We start from the raw sequence: 22,252 nt of genomic DNA, 5'->3' as shown, positions 1-22,252 counted from the left end.
CAACAAGAAAAAGCTGTAGTCTGTGCTGGAAGATCTTGCAGCGTTTCCAGGAAACACACTTGCAGATACAGCAGGGTGTCAGAATTATTGGCGAGCGCCAAAACACAAGCGCAGGAGGTCACCTCATCAAGTACAAGATCTACTAAGTTCACCTAAAAGTGATGGTTCTCGCTGCTCGTATCTAATTAAATTGGCGCCAATAAAAGAGCCAGGGACTCCCCTCCTGCTTAGCCCTAATATAGTCAAATGGGGATTTAGTCGCGCCGGGGATCTAGTTAGTAGTAATGTTTACTGGGAATGGGATTCTAGACACAGCCGTATTTCATGCCATGTTTTAAGTAGCCGAAGAATCCAGAATCCAAGGACTCCAAGGAATCCAAGGTTGCAACTAAATAATAATGCAAGCATATAATTCATCTGGTGGGTCAGAAAGGTCTATTCTCGTTCAGCTAACTGAATCAAGGCAGTAAGGTAGTACGTTTTCATGAAAAGTCGGGGTGAGATGTGCCGAGAGCGGGAATTGAACCCACGACCTCCGGAAAACCAGTCAGGTGCTATGCGGCCATTAAGCTATCTCGCCGACAACTCAATCCCAACAATTCGCTACTTCTACTACACATTACATGCCTTATCAGCTGCTGTGTGCACACAAGTGTGTAACTCACAATCATTAACCTTGCCGACCAGTTGATTCGTTGCAATTTTTATATATAAAATAGTAGTAATGTTTATTGACTGCTTAATTTTTATACGTACACTTATGAGAGACTTCGGGAGTCTCGGGGCCCAATCTTGTAGATTAAACGTTTTAAATTTGGATACGGTCATGAAGTTTACAATCCTTTACGAAAATATATTTATACCAAGTCATGTGTATTTCCGTTCAGGCACGATGCAGCCCAGGGACAAAAGAAAATCACGATTATTTTGCCCAAAAATCGCGATACTGCGACAAGCCAAACAGACGACACATAAAATTTGTCGCAAAGAATGGGAAAAATTGCGATCCAGTACATGCCGCGATTTCCTTTTGTCCCTGATGCGGCCTGATCTTAACGGGCATCATTTGCAATATGATTTAAACTACCATACGGTCACTACATGGCCATCATACGGTCACCACATGGCCATCATACGGTCATCACATGGCCATGATACGGTCACCACATGGCCATCATACGGTCACCACATGTCCATCATACAGTCACTACATGGCCACCATACGGTCACTACATGGCCACCATACGGTCACTACATGGCCACCATACGGTCACCACATGGCCATCATACGGTCACTACATGACCACCAAACGGTCACTACATGGCCACCATACGGTCACTACATGGCCACCATACGTTCACTACATGGACATCATACGGTCACTACATGGCCACTATTATACGGTCACTACATGGCCACCATACGGTCACTACATGGCCACCATACGGTCACTACATGGCCACCATACGGTCACTACATGGCCACCATACGGTCACTACATGGCCACCATATGCCCTGTATACAGCATTACAGCAACCATGGGGCCATGTCATAGTCGCAGCATGAAAAGAAGTAGTGTGGATACTATGGTTATTGCAGTATAAGAGTATAGGTATTACTAGCTGCTAGTATGGTTAAAAGGTTAAAGCATGGTTACATTGCTACCTCCTTATAGTATGGTTACTATGGTAACATAACTAGCTGCTAGTATGGTTACTATGGTAACATAGCTAGCTGCTAGTATGGTTACTATGGTAACATAGCTAGCTGCTAGTATGGTTACAGTATAGGTATCACTAGCTGCTAGTATGGTTACTATGGTTACAGTATAGGTATCACTAGCTGCTAGTATGGTTACTATGGTTACAGTATAGGTATCACTAGCTGCTAGTATGGTCACTATGGTTACAGTATAGGTATCACTAGCTGCTAGTATGGTTACTGTGGTTACAGTATAGGTATTACTAGCTGCTAGTATGGTTACTATGGTTACAGTATAGGTATCACTAGCTGCTAGTATGGTTACTATGGTTACAGTATAGGTATTACTAGCTGCTAGTATGGTTACTGTGGTTACAGTATAGGTATTACTAGCTGCTAGTATGGTTACTATGGTTACAGTATAGGTATCACTAGCTGCTAGTATGGTTACTGTGGTTACAGTATAGGTATTACTAGCTGCTAGTATGGTTACTATGGTTACAGTATAGGTATCACTAGCTGCTAGTATGGTTACTATGGTTACAGTATAGGTATTACTAGCTGCTAGTATGGTTACTGTGGTTACAGTATAGGTATTACTAGCTGCTAGTATGGTTACTATGGTTACAGTATAGGTATCACTAGCTGCTAGTATGGTTACTGTGGTTACAGTATAGGTATTACTAGCTGCTAGTATGGTTACTATGGTTACAGTATAGGTATCACTAGCTGCTAGTATGGTTATTATGGTTATTATGGATATTGTGGTTACTGTGGTTACAGTACAGGTATTACTAGCTTTTAGTATGGTTACTGTGGTTACAGTATAGGTATCACTAGCTGCTAGTATGGTTACTGTGGTTACAGTATAGGTATCACTAGCTGCTAGTATGGTTACTGTGGTTACAGTATAGGTATCACTAGCTGCTAGTATGGTTACTATGGTTACAGTATAGGTATCACTAGCTGCTAGTATGGTTACTGTGGTTACAGTATAGGTATCACTAGCTGCTAGTATGGTTACTATTGTTACAGTATAGGTATCACTAGCTGCTAGTATGGTTACTGTGGTTACAGTATAGGTATCACTAGCTGCTAGTATGGTTACTGTGGTTACAGTATACTTATAGGTATCACTAGCTGCTAGTATGGTTACTATGGTTACAGTATAGGTATCACTAGCTGCTAGTATGGTTACTGTGGTTACAGTATAGGTATAACTAGCTGCTAGTATGGTTACTGTGGTTACAGTATAGTGTATACTTATAGGTATCACTAGCTGCTAGTATGGTTACTATTGTTACAGTATAGGTATCACTAGCTGCTAGTATGGTTACTGTGGTTACAGTATAGGTATCACTAGCTGCTAGTATGGTTACTATGGTTACTATGGTTACATACATATACTGTAACCATAACGGGTGATGAATAAAAAATGAGACTACATGTTTTTTAGCCCTCAGCTTCCACCTAAACAAAATTTTGATATTTTACCACAACCACCAGTTACTCTGGACGATACTCGAACAGTTTCCGTCCCCATTTGATCAAATTGGTTGATCTTTGTCCCCGATAATGGTCTCCAACTAGGGGAGGGTCCTATAAACATTTTACAGTAAAGCACTGTTCACAGAAGTCGCCTCACAGGTAGTTAAAGCTTCCATACCAAAAAACTTTTAGCAGAGATAATGCCTAAACTTCCTATCTATCACATTCTAAAGCGATTTTAGCAGCAGAGGTCGGTAGCCAGAGCTACGGAGACAAAAAGGCCATCCTGTATTATAGCACTTACGAAAATGACCCAGTAGGAACTGCTGGTGAGCCACATAACCGGCACCCTACCGAGATCCCTGGTGATCCGTTTTTGCTGTACTCTCGGTTGTATTTCCAGGGCAGTCACATGACTAAATGTTTGTTGTCTGAAAGGTGTCAAAGCCCCTAGGATTAGATATAACACCCAAAAATGGGAATTCGTGAGCAAATTCGAAAATATGTATAATTTTGACTAAACGCTATATTTTGCTATCGATGGGAAGAAGTTTTTCGGTCTGACTGGTGTCCATACGTCAAGAAGTAGGGAATTTTATGCTTAAGACTAGGGTTCAACACCCATCAGCGTAGCTTAAACCAGTAAGAAGATATTTCAGCTCAAAACCACCTGAGGGGTAAAATTTTATCGTGTGAAAGATCGAGGCTAGGTGAAACTATCGGCTTTAGCATGGTCTATAATGGTACCACGTAAAAATCAAAGTGCTTGGAGCCTTGCCTGGTGTTGTTCCTACAAGAAAATATCCCCAAATGGTGGAAGGTGGTTCGTTAGGATGGGGCTAGATCGTAATTTTCCGCGAAAACCACATCTTTACTTGCAGCCCATAGGGTTAATTTCGTCCCAAAAGTGATCGACCAAAGTAAATTTTGACAATCTCAACCCATAGAGGACTTCTTTAGACTATGTAATAGAGTTTCAATGAAAAAAACCTGTTGGCATATTTTTTAGATGAATTCAGTAACTACTATACATCAGCTTCAAATAGATGTTGTTGAGTAAAATACCTCTATAATACTATAATATAAATGTGGATGTTGATTTGTAAATTGTATTCAAATTTTACAACTTAGTTTCGTCATTGTTACAAAAATTGTTAAATTGTACCAAACATTCTCCTAAAATTGAATGAACGCATTTTAATCCATGTTCGAAGTGTTTGAATGCAGTTTTTTGGGTTTCAAGTCGGGCTCAAACTCAGAGAGATCCCTCTGCATTTGACAGCAATAGCATCATCTGAATAACAGCATGTAATAACTGCATTCTTACCTCCTCATTTCTTATTCTTTCTCAGACGATGTTTGTCTATCGTCCGGCAGTGATTCTTCAGACTCATCTATCACGGACATGGACTTAATGGATATTGATCTGGATCCAGAACATAAAGTTGAAAATAAACGTTTATCTGGCATCAGCTTCAGATCAGGCGCCTACAGGAAATCCACCGACACAGCTCCTACTGCTTCACGATTGGAATTATCAAAAAACCGAAAAAACAAGGCGAGAAAGAAAAATGAGGTCCAAGACGTGAGTAAACTGGGTGGTTTTACAAGAAGGTTGTCCAAAATTCTGAGTGTCGGTGATAAGATAGGAGAAAAAGCATCTAGCTGTGATACGACCCCAATGATCTCTGAGGATAAAACTCTGGGTTTAAGGGGGAACGTGGGAAACAGTGTTACCCCAGCCCCATTGAAAAAGGAGTACACTCGGAAGGGTCTCCGAGATCTAATGAGTGATGACAACTGTCGTAAAATATAGATTCTAGAAAGATTGTTTATATAATTTTAGGGAAACTATTGTTTATTATTTTAGGTACCGGTTACATTACTCCATGGTGAGATTTTTCAAACTAAAGGAGTAAAGGGCGACTTTTTTTTCAATAATTCCTGGAGAAAAAAATCGTTCACATGCAAATTGCAACCAAGTACGATGACTTGGCATAATCATTGATAATAGAAATATTGCGCAAATACGACCTCAAAAAAGGTGACATACAACAGATTTATACCGACAGTTAATCAGAAAAAAATCCAACCACGTAACACAAAACCAGCCAATCAGAAAACAAGTATATTCAAAACAAATCTGAATATTACAATATCTCCTGTTCAATACAATAACAATAGATCCCTCTAGTCCTCTTCATCCATAACCTCAGTCCCCTCCTCCTGTACCTCCAACACCATTACCTCACACAAAGTGAGGACTCCTTCACCCTCCTTCTTCACTGTCACCTCTCTTCCTTCTTTACCGTCACACAGTACTCTGTACATCTTCCTCATTTCATCGTACTCCACATCTCCTACCCAGACCTCTCCACATCTCCTACCCAGACCTCTCCGCATCTCCTACCCAGACCTCTCCACATCTCCTACCCAGACCTCTCCACATCTCCTACCCAGACCTCTCCACATCTCCTACCCAGACCTCTCCACATCTCCTACCCAGACCTGTAAAGGATAAACATCTACCTCGGAACAATATGTGTACATTTGTTTAGATCTGAGCTACATTTGCAAATAATTCTTGTGATCATTTCAATAATAATATTTTGAGTCAAATTTTTGTTCAGCGATGAATTAAGTCATTTTATTTTACTGGGAACATTACCTGAACGCCATTAATGCGCTGAGAGAAAGCATCCATTCTATTGACGATAACTACAGACCTAACAACAGTTCCCTGATCAAGCTTCACTCTCCACCAAGTGCCGTCACCCGAGTTACTGGTCTCCGACCATGTGCAGGAGTTACTCCGAATCTTCCCACTTGTGTTACCGTCCACAGCTCTCCCTGCGTTCTTTGCACTGTTGTGTCCCTGGCTAGCTTCTCGTCCCAGTGCCACGTTAGTGTAGGTAGGAATGCGAGGAATGTTCCTGGACTTCATCACAACCTGAACTTCACACACACTCAAGATACCCTGGTCCAGAGTTAGTGAGACTGTGCTCCCTCTCCTCCCTCCACACTCTACAAAGTACATGTTCTCTCCCTCCTTGTAAGTTATCGTCCCACACAGGAAGTCTCCGACCCACACTGCAGTGTTGTTGATCCTCTCCTGTTTACTATCAGCTCTGTTGTACATCACCACTCTCTCCACCGGGTACTTCACCCCCACCTCCCATCCCTCCAGATCCACTCTCCACTGGGTCTTGTTACCAGGCTGTGTCAGTGTACACGAGTCTCCCTTCCAGTGGGTGAAGGTTAACCCGTCTATAGCTCTGCTAGCCTCACCCCCTAAACTTGTGGATGTTTGGTAAGCTCGTCCTGCTGGGGCCACGTTTATCAGAGGTTCTGGAGTGGAGTCCTGTTCCTGCACATACACCTCAACCTCACACAGTGTCAGAGCTCTTTTCTCCTGTCTGACGGTAATCCAACCCCCTGTAGAGTTACACGGTATGTTGTAGAGTATTTTACCTTCCACATGAGCTATCCGACCACATAACTCATCCTCCAGCCATTCCGCTCCGTGCAACCGCCCCCACAACAATCCTTCCTGTTGAATATCACCACACTCTTGACCCCGTACATCACTCCCAGTCTACCCCCTGGTAGCCACAGCGTCCACGTGTTCATAGTCTGAGACTTGGTCATACTACAGCTGCCTTTATTCAGAGCACCTGTCCTCTTCCCATCTACTGCTCTAGAGGCGTTGAACCTGTCCTGGTAGTTAGACGATTGGTTTGCTGTACTATTGAGTGCTATATTTACGTAGGGGAAGTGAGAACTGAGAGTGTTATTCTGGGTACCGCGACAATTGACCCCCCGACAATTGACCCCCCGACAATTGACCCCCCGACAATTGACCCCCCGACGACAATTGACCCCTATGTAATTACACTGGGGTCAATTGTCGCGAAATCTAGGGTTTAGTACGACAATTGACCCCCCGACAATTGACCCCCCATGTAATTACACTGGGGTCAATTGATCGGGTTAGGGTCAGGATCCTGGGTCAGGGTTAGGGTAGGGTCCTGGGTCAGGGTAAGGGTAAGGGTTAGGGTTAGGGTTAGGGTTAGGGTCAGGGTCAGGGTCAGGGTCACGGTCAGGGTTAGGGTTAGGGTTAGGGTTAGGGTTAGGGTTAGGGTTAGGGTTAGGGTTAGGGTCAGGGTCAGGGTCAGGGTCAGGGTCAGGGTCAGGGTCAGGGTCAGGGTCAGGGTCAGGGTCAGGGTCAGGGTCAGGGTCAGGGTCAGGGTCAGGGTCAGGGTCAGGGTCAGGGTCAGGGTCAGGGTCAGGGTCAGGGTCAGGGTCAGGGTCAGGGTCAGGGTCAGGGTCAGGGTCAGGGTCAGGGTCAGGGTCAGGGTCAGGGTCAGGGTCAGGGTCAGGGTCAGGGTCAGGGTCAGGGTCAGGGTCAGGGTCAGGGTCAGGGTCAGGGTCAGGGTCAGGGTCAGGGTCAGGGTCAGGGTCAGGGTCAGGGTCAGGGTCAGGGTCAGGGTCAGGGTCAGGGTCAGGGTCAGGGTCAGGGTCAGGGTCAGGGTCAGGGTCAGGGACAGGGTCAGGGTCAATTGTATTAAATTATATTGTCGGGGGGTCAATTGTCGGGGGGTCAATTGTCGGGGGGTCAATTGTCGGGGGGTCAATTGTCGGGGGGTCAATTGTCGCCCACCCTTATTCTGATACCATCACCTGTACTTCACACAGTGATAACATTTCCTTCTTTTGCTTTATCAATACCTCGTTTCCTGGAGAGGCCAATTTATATTTATTTTACTGTCTTACGGTTGAAAAATAAATCTGATCAGCTTTTAATGCCGTTAGCACAGTACAAGATCTGTTTGATAATAAATGTTTTGTTAAGTTCACCTAGGTAATTGAACGTAAAAAATGTTCTCACCATAGGTTTGATTACAGTTTATTTTGTAAACTGACTGATCTTTAACATAGTTGCTCGCTTGTGCGTACCCTCCTGGTGCAACATTACGGTACCCACTATTACCACTATTACCACTACTATCGCTTGTGTCGCTTGTGTCGCTTGTGTCGCTTGTGTCGCTTGTGTCGACGATACAGGCCAGCGCTATCGCAAACAGCACAACTAAACTTACTTACTTGTACTTGATTAGGTCTCCTCAATCATTCGAGTGGCCTGCACCAATAAACTCCCGTTTTCGACGTATCATCTCCCTCCAAAGTTTGCGGTCACTAGCCATCTCGCTCGCTCCTTCTAGGTCTATGTCAGTGTTTCCTGTAAACGAAGTAAATTCCTGGTCGAAGAGTCTTACTCTTGTCAGTGGTTAGCTAACAAGGGTTTTTTCAAATAATATATAGTATATTTCAGTCAGGATGGAATGGAGTGACGCCCCCCGCTAGCAGAATGGCAGTTGTAACAGACGTGCTCGCTAGAAGTCTACCTTTGCTCACCTTACTTCTCCTTATGCCGATGTCTTCGACTCTGAACATTTCAAGTTGGAACCTCAATGGTATTAAAAGTAACATTCTTAGGAGAGAACATTTAGTAAGTGACGCTAAACGTTATCATTTTGATGTAGTGTGTCTCCAAGAGACAAAATGCCGAGACTTCGAGGAAACAATTATTGACGGTCACAAACTTGTAACACTAGCCCAATCAGACAATTGGTATCATTATGGTCTCGGTTTTCTAATCTGCCCAGCCCTTGTACCTTCTATTGTTGCATGGAGATCACTTAGTAACAGAGTGGCTTTCATTGATATAAGACTCACAGAACACAACGGATCTCATCGTATGATCAGGATTGTTAACGTGTACGGACCAACCAAGAAGATTGTCGATGATGACATCAGTAGGGTCACAGGTAACTCCCCATTGTTACAATCATATTTCAATGATCTGAAAACTGCTATCAATATCCCAGCTCGATTCGATTTGTTTGTTGCTGGAGATTTTAACGCCCGTCTTGGGAGATGCAGTAGGAAAGAGTATGATGCTGGCCTTAATAATCATATTGGTCAGTTCGGTAATGGTCTGAGAAACAGGAACGGTGAGTTCCTACTGGACTTTATTGTTGATAATGGTCTGTTTGCGTGCAATACTGCATTCCAACACAGAGCGAAGCATATTACCACCTGGAAGGCTAGATGTGTTCCCAAGGGTAGACCCAAGGGTTCAAAAGACACTGTGAACTATTTTAAACAAATTGATTATATTTTATGTCGTACTAACTTTAAAGTCTGTTTAACAGACTCCCGCTCTTTTTGCGGTGATTTTGTGAAATCTGACCATAAACCTGTGGTCGCACGTTTTAAACTTGGTTGTGAATACATTGTACATAAGCGGCCCAGGTCTGACAAAATAAGGTTTGATGTCAATCGCCTTAATGATTCTGATATTAAGTCTAAATTTTTTGATTCCTTTAAAAGTAATATTGATTGTAGAGTTTTAACTAATAATGCTATTTCTGAAAATTCTGATATATTTGGTATATTGAGTAAATGTGCCGTCCAGGTGGTTGGTAAAGTGCCCCCGGGGAAGCCTCATCAGTACAGCGACGATCCAACTGTCGTTAAACTTTCAGCAGAGAGAAAGTCCCTTCAGCAAGAATGTAGTCTCACAGGGATAAGCGACAGGAGTGACCTCAGAAAAAGAATCAACCATCTCAAACGTACCATCAAAAAGAGGTTGAAATCCATCAATGAGGCCACTGCTAACGCCCTAGTAGATGTCATCAACAACACCGACAGCTGCAGAAGCATGTTTGAAGCGAATAGAACTTTGGCCCAGTGTAGGATGAAGAAAGACGGAGTGACTGTCCACGATGCAGACGGGAACACCTTAGGTTCTGACTCATTAAAAGCAGAAGCTATTAAAGGATGAGGGGACCTAAGAAAAAGTTTTTTTCTCGTGCAAATCCTTTTATTACATTAATCGTATAAACCACTTTAGTGAAATCCGCAAAGTTGTATTTCATTCGCGCGCCGAGATATCCAGCCAGAACAATTTGAACCTGTGACGTCAATTATGTGAGTTGCTCTGATCCGCGCATATAGAAATACAGGTAAAATGAGCGTGCGGGCCGACTAAATTAATAATTAAGAATAAGTTAACGATTTACGATACTAACGAGCCTATAACCAATGGAGAAGAGACTTTTTATGACCGGTTGAAAAAAGAATTATCACCCTACGATAACCATGAGCCGAGATACACCTGGAATAAGATTGAAGTCACACAGAAAGGCATGTAAATTATGTATATTTATAGCTCCCAACGTAACACCTAGCAACTCCCTGTTTCGTACCACAGTTGATATATCAACATGTCATATCAACACAACACGGTCCTAATAAAAATGGATCGGGTAGGTATGAAATGCATGTCTTCATTCCAGTTGGACAAGCACCAAGCTTTTAAGTTCTAACTCACTATGTGACACTACTTATAACGTAAGCAAGATTTTCAACTATTACACCAAGCAATATTATACCAAGCATAGCAGACGAACACATCCACATTCGTTACGCTTTACACTCAAGTCACAGCAAACTAAAACGGTAAATTATAAATGAGTGTACAACTAAAGGCCGGTACACGCGCAGTGTCAAACCGCACGTGCGTACTCAGATAGGACTAGAGGCGCCAAGGGCCAGCTAGTAAAATGTCTTCTACTACATCATACATTCTTTTTAATTGTGTCCATATCGGGTTTCAAACAAGTCAAAACAAAATAGCAGTTTGTGGTTTAGTTAGCGGATGCTACTTATCTTAGCTATTTATAAATAGAATTAGAAATACCTACTACAACTACAAGAAAGCCTTTCTGAGTTACATTTAACTATTATTATTAAAGAGAATTATTCGTAACTTAGACTAATTCAGTGCAACCAAAGATACCGCTCTCGCAAACGCCAAAGGTAACACGACGCAATTAAAACAGAACAGAACAAAATGTTGACACGAGCAAAGGGTGCGCGCGCACGTTGGTCTTAACACATAAGTGACGTCACAGCCCAAAATTGCTATCAGCCAATAGGAGCGCGGCGTGATATTGCACGAATTATCGATTTCACAGTCCGGCGTATTTTTTGATTCTACACACTTTCACAGGACTTAAACGCGAATATTTGGAAGTAAATTCTAAGGTCCCCTCATCCTTTAAAGAATACTTTAATAATGAGTTCAATGACAAAGATGAACCCCACCTCCCAGCATTCATAGACCCTCCTGGAAGCCTCCTCTGTCCCATAACACCTGAAGAAGTTGGCCGTGCTGTTATGAAGCTGAAATCCGGTAGAGCGTGTGGCCCTGACGGTATACCTAATGAGCTAATGAAAGCTGCTGGATATCCCCTCCACTGTGAGTTGGCTAGGATCTATAATCTCTCCTTTGAGACCAACACATACATCCCAGCTATTGGAGAAGGTATCCTGACACCCCTTCAGAAGCCAGGAAAACCCCGAGGTCCGATAAAGTCTATCCGGCCCCTCACATTGCTAAATGGAACTAGAAAAGTCCTATCCCTCGTAGCCTTGAACAGAATCAATTACCACGTTGATATGTACACTGGACCTTGGCAGGCGGCATACAAGCAGGGTCGCAGTTGTGCTGACCTGGTATGGTCTCAGAGAATGTTGACATCAGTGGTTACCAGGCGCGAGTTTGAGTATAGTAAAATCAACATTGACATGACCGCTGCGTTTAATACTATCCGCAGACAGACCATCATCAACCTCCTTATTGATGCAGGATGCTCTAGAGACGACATTCGCCTAGTTCAGTACCTCCTCTCAAATACAAAGCTCAAGGTGACGGTCAACAGATCTGAGTCTGGTGAATTTGTGATTAATATTGGCGCTTACCAGGGAGACAGTCTGGCAGGTAAAGTGTTTACATTGACCCTTGCCGGTGCCCTGAATCACATCAGAGCCGTGATCAGTGTCACGATTCCTAGGCCGAACCCCCCAGTCTCTGATAGAGGCCTCCCGTTAGAGTCCGCCTATGCTGACGATGCTGAGCTTCTGAGTGAAGATGGTCAGAGCCTGGTGAAGATACTAGAGATTGCCAGTGATATACTAAAGGATTGGAGTCTCTTTGTTAACGAATCAAAGACGGTGTTTACAAGAGTGTATTTGGCAGATACAGATGCTTTAGATGCCCATGGCAATAAAATTAGAGGAGATGAAGAGTGGCGAGAGTCAGTGCTATTAGGATCAAAGCTCTGTTCAGAAAGAGATATTGTCAACAGACGCAACAAAGCCAATGTTGCCTTCTACACCTACAAGAAAGTCTGGTTGAATAGTTCTGTTCAGATCAGTGAGAGTAGAAAGCTGAAGCTGTACGAAGCTCTTGTCACTTCAGTGTTGTTGTATAACTGTAGCAGCTGGGCTGCTCCTGAAACCGTAATGGCATCTGTCGACGTTCTTCAAAGGAAGCATCTGAGACAGATAATCAACACCTATTGGCCTACGGTTATCAGTAACGAGAACTTATATAAGAGATGTAATGTCAGTCCCCTTACTGAAAGGATCAAGAAAGCACGATGGAAGATGCTTGGGCACGTTCTCAGAAGCGGTGATGACACTCCCGCCTTCTTATCATTCAGATTTGCATGTTTAGGATGTTTTGACTACAAAGGAAGGAGGGGCAGACCTCGTTCAAATTTATTTGATTTATTATTAAAAGACATTATGACAAAACAAATTATTGTGATTGTAAATAAAAGATTTAATTTAAGTAATTTCAACGATTTAGTGTACAAAGCTCATGATAGACGTCTTTGGAGAAGTTATGGGTGAGTCGAGACTACTCGGCCACTCGATTTTATGATTTAATTTCTATTATCTTGTGTTTGCTGTATATAGTTGATTAATAATATAGTATAATTATTATACTTCACAATTAAAGCTTCATAAAGGTCCGGTCATGTGGAAGCTTGCTTTAAGGCCTTCTCAATTCTAGCACGATCTTAGTCATTAGTGTACATATTCATAACACTGTCAATTGAAACTATGCTTTAAATTTTGGGTGACGGAAGTATTAGTTCAATAAACAATCCCAGGACGTCATTTATATTTTGTATTTCAATTTTGCTGAAATAAACCTCGTCCAAAATATATTTTTATAAAATTTTAGATTTTCATCGAATTTGTGTCTTTCAAAAAGTTAAACGATGATGATAAAAGAAATTAAATCAAAAATCACCGAACTTATTCAACAAAATCTACAACACTTTTGATCAGGTGGAAAAATAAAACGATTCCACACAAGGTTTTATAATTCTGCAGGCTAAGAATAAAACAAAATAGATAGAGAGGTAAATTTAGTGCACGTGTCAAACGGTTCCTCCCACAAAATGCAAAACTTTATCAAGTCAATTAAGATTTTAAGATAGAATAGCAGGCTGGTTCACTTGAATAACTCTGGTAACCTTCTTCAGAGTTACCATACCCCAGAGGCAGGCAGAGCATCTTCATGTTATCTTTTCGTGGGCCATCCAGGTCAAGCCTCTCAAAAAAAGAGAAAAAAGGCTGGTTCACGATACCCGATTTTACTTGCTCCTGTTAAATTTCTAGCCTTGTTCGAGAGGTCAGGTGCTTTTATAGTTTACTTATTGCACAAGTAGAGGTGGGGAGAGGGTTTAGTTTCTCCGAATTATCTCTGCTTGTATCTTGCACTTTTCTTCGTCTACTTCTAGTTGTCCATCTAGCTTTCGTTTCCTGTATATATCTGTTTAAAACTCTGACAGGACCAATCAACATCTTTGCTAGATCCCCGTTGTAAAGCAGTGGGTTTATTACGGAGTTGATCGGTAGCAGTGCGATTGAGAAGTAGGGATACCATTTGGTGGCGTTGATGATATCTCCGTAGTGCAGGAAGCAAACGACGGTCAGTGGTATCCAGCACATAAAGTCAGTAAAGATGATGGCACTGATTTTCAACTGGATGTCCCTTGTGTGTTGGGTGTTGTCGTTTCTCGAGGTATTCTTTGATGAGCGGACAACTCTGGCAGTTATAAATATATAGCATACCGATATGATGACAAAACAGACGAAGTTGATTGCCAGAATTGTTAAACTGTACCACTTTTGAGGGTCTTCTTTTGTCACCAAGTACTTAAAAATACAGACTCCATCATTTCCGTAGAAATGGATTGCTTTTCCTTCTATTCCTGAAATGCTACCGGTTAGTATATTTTTCAACTTATTTGTTTCTTCTTTGCTTACAAAAGTCAAAATCGTTTTCACTAATTTGAGTAATCTAAATTAGGTAAAATTGAATTTTATCCTGTTCAAATATAACTTACCTCCATATTCAGATGTAAACATGTCCCTTACGATTGAGCGGATCAGCTTCCACGACATATCAGTGTCCTTCATGTATCCATAATTGCTGCGGAATATCTGGCGGTGGATATCTTTCGATACGGACGCAGTGAAAAGAGGGTTGTCGTGGTAGTAGAGTCCGTTTACGAAAAAGTCCTCCAATTGAGTCAACACCGGTATGCATGCCAGAGCAGCTGATAAAAATGATATTGATGATATCGTTAGAATCAGCTGTAATTTTGACTTGGCTGAGGATCTGTCACGTTGAATTATATCTCCAATTGTCCAGATTCGGAACAGACTCAGACCTGTCATCGAAAAGAGTGAGATCTGAGTTGCAAATGTGCTCATAATTCCAAGTAGTGAGCACCATTGTGAGGACATCCAGATGTACTTAGATTCACAATATCTTCCGCCAAACTGTTGATCCACACAAGCTATCACCACCAAATATATTCCCATAATGAAGTCTCCCAAACTTATGAGAATGATAAAACATTTGTTCATCAGACCTCCAAACGTCTCTCTTGTTCTTGTTTCAAGTATAGAATGAACGATGTTGAAACCATTAAACAATATAGCAAGAATTCCCATTAACCACGACATGACTCTCAAAATATTGTTGCCGAATATGTACCTCTGTGTAGTGACACAGTCATGGTTACACTCGTCGTAGAAATCTCTGCAATCAACCTGACCATCACATTTGGAGGTAAGCGGTATGTACTCTTTATATTTTGGGCAGTAGAAGTGATTAGTGCAGTTAACTTCATCACTTCCATCCCCACAATCATCAACTAGATTGCAAACTTCGTTGTACAGCACACAGTTCTTATTGTCACACGGGTAAATTTCATTGTGAAACTCCCTCTGTTTTCTCAGAGAAACTGTAAGATTGTTGGAGTCAGTAACTGTGAAGACTCTTTCATTCATCTTGTTGACACAAGTGTCAGAAGGAATTGTCCTCAAAGGACACGGTGTGGAGGATGCTAAGCAGGAATTGGAACAAGCCAGATAAACATACATCTCACCGTATACGAACCTACAGTCAAACTTTCTGTTCGGTAAATTTAACTTGCCGCCTTTTCTCACAAATTGTGCAGTGTCCCCTGCGTTTGGAGATGGTACCCCTCTCAAGAAGCAAAGGCTTGCAGAGCGTTGAAGATTCATCAACCCCTTCAAACAATACGATACTACTTTTGTGTCCGCAGCCTTTTGTTCGATGAGAGTGTTCCAAGTGGTTTGAATGCCTCTAGAGACTCCACATATATCGTTCTCTCCCCCACAGCTTTCAACTTTATCACACAGGTTCTTTAGACTTATAAACCCCTCTTCTTGGTTTCTACATTTCTTTACATCCATGCAGCGACTTTCTTTTTCGATAAACACTTTAATCGATCCGAACTCACACACCTTCCAATAAGTGTCATTCTCATCCTTCCCGTCCATGCAATCTATTTCATTATCATTCGCCCAGCTTAAAGGAAAGGGGTGGACGATTTTGTTGCCCTTTGATTCCAATCTGGCTACTCTTCTTGTACAGTTGAAACTGGACATGTGAGAGCAGTATACTTCACTCTCGTCAGAACCTCCTGGACAGTCTGCTATTCCATCACAGAAAAAGCTCTTGTGGACAGAACACCCTCCCTCTGGTTCTAGACAATTGTTGTTATAGTCATCGTCACACAACGGGTAGTCTTTACAGACAGCAAATATTGAAATATTAGTAGGAAATTCTGCCAATAAGCAAGACATAGCTATTTTATGAGGGTCTGAACAGTTTACTTGGTCTTTACCATCTGAACAGATTACTAAACCACGGGGAACTGCACAGATTTGGTTATCCTTCAAGTAACGAACATCATGACCGTGCCGACTGTCATGGCAAGTCTTATTTGATTGAGAACAATTTTGTTCGTCGCTTCTGTCAGTGCAATGTTCATAACCATCACAAATAATTCCTGGGGCTGCGTAACTTCCACTGTCGTAGTAACCCCAATTAGAACCTTCGTCCTTCAGTTCACATTCAACTCCATAGTGAAAACTATTACAATGAGCTTCATCGTCACAATCGTAACAGTTACATTTGTTGTCACACGTCTTTGAGGCTGCTAGTTTCTTCCTAGTTCTTACACTAGAGTTGTCCTTGCATTGATACTGATCTTCCTCATCAAACCGACAATCTAACTGCTCATCTACTTTAGTATTGAGGCAATCATATTTCCCATTGCAAGAAAATTCAGCCTCGTTAACTTTCCCTGCTTGAGGTTCATGTTGGTAAATTGATGAATGGTTTCTGTTATCGCATACATACGTTGAACAGAAGAGTGTCGAATGCTCCAGTACTTGATATCCAGTACAATCACTGTGTCCACACGCTTGATAAAAATGTGTGTCCTTTGGACATGCTGAGTCAAATTCCGTTGAAACACATCCACTGTCGCTCGTAGCGAATTTACCGACTGTATAGTAGTTATGAGTGAAGGGGCAGCGGAACCAAGTAATGTTGTCATATTTGCATGCCAATTTCAAGTATGGAGGATTGCCTACTTCCTTCACCTGACAATCGGAGTAATCTGAGATAATAAAATTAAGTTTATGATTATGATCTAGAAAATGAGGTAAGGATATTTTTCACAGTAATTTCACGTTTTTCTACCTTCATTCACTGAAGTGGTTTATCAGATCTTAAGCATGTTAAGGGGTCGTTCACATTTTCACGTAATCAAAATGATTACGCTAGTGTAATTTATTTATAGAAGGGGCGAGGTACAAATTATCAAAAAAGTGATTACATAAAATAACGACCCCTAATTAGTATGTATGTACTTCGAAAAAGAATACATACAGTGCAATTTCTAATTCTAGACCAGTTTAAAATTAAACTCTTAACAAATAAAAATGTCGACAGGAATGCATTAATGAATATTTATTATTAATATGTATGTTCTGGGGTGTATTACTGTTCTGTTTTAGGATTTTCTGGTCTGGAATTAGATTTTCATAGTTTTAATGAAGTACGATCTGAAATAAATCCCCACAACATTTATCGACTGTAGACTTACACACTCCTGTTCGATCTTCGAGAAATTGTATCGGAACAATGTTATGCTATTCACATCTAAGTCTAGTGAAATGTTTGTCTTTCGTATTGACCAGATATTCTCAGTGCTGTTAGTTATAAAATCACCATCTATTGTGGTATTAATATGCCAGTTCCTAAATGCACACAAATTCTCATTATTCACGAAAAGATAAATTTCAACATCAAGAGGTGTGAAATATAAGGACAAGGAAATCCGATTGCTTGGATCGATAAGCACATTAATGTAATCTCCATCCTGTATTTTTGAGACTGTCTTGAGATGAAGAGGGTAGGATTCTAGATCGTGTGGTATCATTGTATCTTTCTTTACATATTTCCATCCTGAAGTATCATTATAAACTACGAGGATACCAGTAAATGTATTGCCATGCACCTCAATGAGTTTAAATTAAATTGTAAAAATTATACAAACTGCTATAAAATCTTACCATGATAATCATCTGCGACACTTTCCATGAACAAAACGACCATAACGGTAATGATCAAGATACGTATCATTATCATTCCTGAAAAGCTGCAAAGCTGTACTGTTAGATCACTTAGAACCCCATCGTAATTGAGTCCAAGATAAACGTCACTCTCGATTTCTTTTTATTTATGGTAATGGCATCCTAGTAAAATAATAAAATATGTTAAATAATCATTTTTCAATCATAATTTTCACATTTTAACAGTTTTGGTACCAAAACTGGATAGAAAGTTTTGACGGCAAAGCAAAATGTCAAACTTAAAAAATGTTTACGATCGAGCAAATGATTTCGAAGTTTATTCCCTTTGATCCTATATTAGCAACATTCTTTTCATATTATACCTCTAATGTCTGACCATGTTATTACTGATGACTATGATGAGTATTTACCATTAAGCCTTATTGGATAAGGAGAGTCAAGGCGGAGAAGATATCGGACATTGGTTTTGCGGATGACATTCCTCTGAATTCTGATAGCGGATACTATAAAGGAGGCGGAGTCGCTGATGCAAGAGGTAGAAAGGCCGAAAGGGTTACTGCTACAGTGGGACTTAGAATGAATGAAGGGAAAACCAAATCCATTACTCAGAACATGGAGCATCCTGATACCATCAAGTCTCTGGAAAACAGCACAATAGAAAATGTGGAAAACTTCACTTACCTGGGTTCTAGAATCAGAGACAGTGAGAGTGATATCAGGGTTTGGAAAGAAAGAGCATGGGGAGCATGCCACACACTCAAAAAACTTTGGAATTCTAAGCTTAGGAAGTCTATCAAGATCAGAGTGTTTACAGCACTTGTCGAGTCGGTGCTTTTGTACGGTTCCGAGACTTGGACTATGACGAAAAGACTAGAGAAGATGGTTGATGGTTGCTATACGCGAATGTTAAGAATGGCCCTTAACATCAATCAATATCGAGACCATGTCAGCAACCACAGCCTGTACGGTGAACTTCCCAAAGTCAGCTCCAAGATAACCCAACGAAGGCTCAGACTTGCAGGTCATGCTCTTCGACATCCGCAGCTGACACTGAACAAACTAATCCTCTGGAAGCCGAGTCATGGGCATACTAACAGGGGGCGACCTCATTTAACACTACTAGATAACCTAAAAGCAGATACTGGGCTGAAGTCAGTATATGAGATAGCTAGATTACCTGGGGACAGGTTGAGTGCCGCCCAGTAAATAGCTAGACTGATGGAGGACAGAAAGCTGTGGAGAACTGTTGTCAATGGATCTCGGGAACACTACCCGCCATTCAAGTAAGTCAAGTATGATGAGAAGTATCAATATAAATATAAATACAGTGTAGTTGTTAATTGATCTATTCTTATAAAGATTAACACGTCGTGAGAATCCTTACTTCACAATAGGGTTACGCTTTCAGCTGGTCGGGTAGAAATTAAAATATAACCTAATTCATTCGTATCGAAGACACATTTTTGTCGTGCATTCTACACTGTCTTGAGATGAAGAGGGTAGGATTCTAGATCGTGTGGTATCAAACTGCTATAAAATCTTACCATGATAATCATCTGCGACACTTTCCATGAACAAAACAACCATATATAATAACGGTAATGATCAAGATCAGTATCCTTGTCATGTCTCAATAGATTTAAAGCTATACTGTTGGGACCCCATCGTAAACGGCACTTTCCATTTCTTTCATGGTAATGGCGTCCTAGTAGAACAATTAAATTTGTTGAGTAATCATTTTTCAATCAGATTTTTCACTTTTTAACGGTTTTGCTACCAAAACTGGAAGTTTTGACGGCAAAGCAAAATGTCAAACTTATACAATTTTACGATCAAGCAAATGATTTGGAAGTTAGTTCACTGTCATGATCGTAGAAGTGACATTCTACGTCGGAGTTGGCTAGGACCTGTTCTCGGTGGTTAAATCTTTGGAGAGAGTTATTCCCGTATGGTACCTTAACCCCTCACTATTAGTCGCTTGGCTGTGGCGGAGTCTAACAAGTGACTAGGTGAGTGGGCGAGCTGCAGCACTCTTGTTGTCGGATCCTATCTACAGAAACAATTATCTGTTTGGTCTACTGATATGAGAAAGTTTAGAGTCCTGGCAACACATGTACATGCCCGGAATATGCAGCTAGCAAGCATACATGGGCCCTAGGGCACAAAAGAAGAGACTGCGCCAACACGATTTTAGGCCCAACTGTACAGACGGATTTTTGAGCTTGAAGAAAGAAGCCCTCCTGAACCAATCAAAATGGGCTCATGGGCGCTTGTCATTGACCATACTTGTTCAAAATTGCCCGCTTTACAACGCTGTTTCATTGGTTTGAACCAAAAATAGTTTTATCGACACTAACCCTTGAAAAAAGTCTAATTTTTTAGTCATCACCCGTTAGTATGGATATGTTTGACCCAGCTCATCTACAAGCTTATAAGTGAAATAATGGTTGTGGGTTCCAGACTTGAGACGGTTTGCCGGTATGAACAATGAACATGAGTGGATGAAAGTATCAGTGAACAAACTATTTTATGGGACATGTTTTTTGCCCATATTCTTATTGTACAGTTTATACATACCATTTATTAAACAACCAATTTAACGTGTCTTACGTCAATTGATCTGCCAAATAAATTATTGCCGCATAGTCAAAGTATCCGCAAGCCCGAGAGAAATACCGTTTTATCACGATCAAGTCAAGATATTGTGGGACTTCCATATTCAGACCGACCATGTTAATAATAAGGCGTGGTACCTACTCTTGGTAGACAATGCAGCAAGCTTTATAGACGTTGCAACTTGCAATATCTGGAGGTACACGAATCTCAGATAAAGATAAAGATAAGATCCGGGCATATAATAATGAAGGAGCTGTCACCATAATATTGCAATACACCTCGCCTAAGCAAACTGCAATTTAAGCATCCCAATATTCAGAAAAAAAGTTAATTCGGTTTGTAATAGGCAGTTGAGACGTCTAATTGTGACCATGTATGATAAATATATCATTTTGTTATGTGGATATAAAACAGTTCGACCTTTAACAGAGAGGCGTGTTATGTATCAATAATCTGTTGTGCCATTATTTGGGTGTATTATTGTTTGCTACTCCGCTTATTAAGATGACCGTTACAAAAGATTCGGGTCAAAAAACATTAACTGCGCTCTTGTGAATTTTGTTTATTATTATTAAGTTTTCATTAAGTTTTCTTTTCAGTCGATTTGAGAAGATGAAGTGCTTGAACGGTTAAATTTCATAAGTTGCAGCACTGACCACTGATTCATCTTTTGAGTGATTTCTTACTTTTGATATGACTTTATTACATCCATTAATGGAATAGAATTCCATGCAATAAATAAAACACACATTATTTGGAGACAGGCCACGAAATAAGTTTACTCTCGCAGGAAACAAACACTCGTACACAGTAGACTATAGACTTATAGACTTATAGAGTGTAGAACATGTGTGTTGGACGAAATCGCAAACCCAAAAACATAAAATTAATTTGATTTAAAGATTAAATTTTTTATGTTTCACCAAATTCAAATAAAAATATCTCCTAATGAAATTATCACTAATTCAATGTTCCTTAATTTTATATTTAATCTAAAATGTTGCTTCTATACATTTTTTAGTTCGAAGGGCCTAAAAATTGTCTCAAAATTGTCCGGTCCATCGCTGCTCAAACATATAACTTTAAATGTCCTTTAGTTTCCCTATCTCATCATGAAGTCTGATGAAGTGCCTCATTAGTTTATTGCATTTTGGAATGCAGTCTTTTCACAGTAGTTGATGTTCTTTGTTACTCAACTTTAAGCGCCCTGAAATTATCAATGTACAAATTTGTTCCAGTACAACAAACAAGTATTTTATCAATAATTACCAGTGTCACTAAAGTTAATCACCAGTGTCATAAAGTGAATTACCAGTGTTACAAAGTTAATTGATTATATAATAACTTAAACACTATTTTATGCTGATTTCAATCCTGTTTCCACCCAAATGTCATTTTATAATCACTGTGCTCAAAGATTTGAAGTAGTTGAATTCTACATAATGTTGGATCATGAGCAGTTTAATTTGAGAAGGCGCCCGTTGGTTAGTATTTGAATAATCATGTTTTAGGGTGCCATTACCTGGCCTGCTGTTTTCTCTTACCTTGTGTGGACGAAGGAACCGCGTTTTGTGCTGTGTCTGCATGATACATTAGGTC

At 40.8% G+C, this 22,252-nt stretch overlaps 1 protein-coding gene across 1 annotated transcript; it reads right to left on the bottom strand.

Moving 5' to 3' along the window:
• Nucleotides 1-5,665: 5,665 nt before the first annotated feature.
• LOC134821577 (uncharacterized) lies at nt 5,666-6,838 on the bottom strand. The gene is made up of 3 exons (XM_063832279.1): nt 6,730-6,838; nt 5,859-6,625; nt 5,666-5,698 (listed from the first exon to the last, which is right to left on the bottom strand). The coding sequence occupies exons 1-3, from the start codon at nt 6,836-6,838 to the stop codon at nt 5,666-5,668; spliced, it is 909 nt and encodes a 302-aa protein (XP_063688349.1).
• Between the last annotated feature and the right edge of the window lie 15,414 nt (nt 6,839-22,252).

The sequence above is a fragment of the Bolinopsis microptera genome, chromosome 10 (genome assembly GCF_026151205.1).
Source record: "Bolinopsis microptera isolate Bmic1 chromosome 10, MBARI_Bmic_1.0, whole genome shotgun sequence".
Taxonomy (NCBI): domain Eukaryota; kingdom Metazoa; phylum Ctenophora; class Tentaculata; order Lobata; family Bolinopsidae; genus Bolinopsis; species Bolinopsis microptera.
The sequence above is the reverse complement of the archived record's forward strand: the minus strand, read 5'-3'. Positions and strand labels throughout refer to the sequence as shown.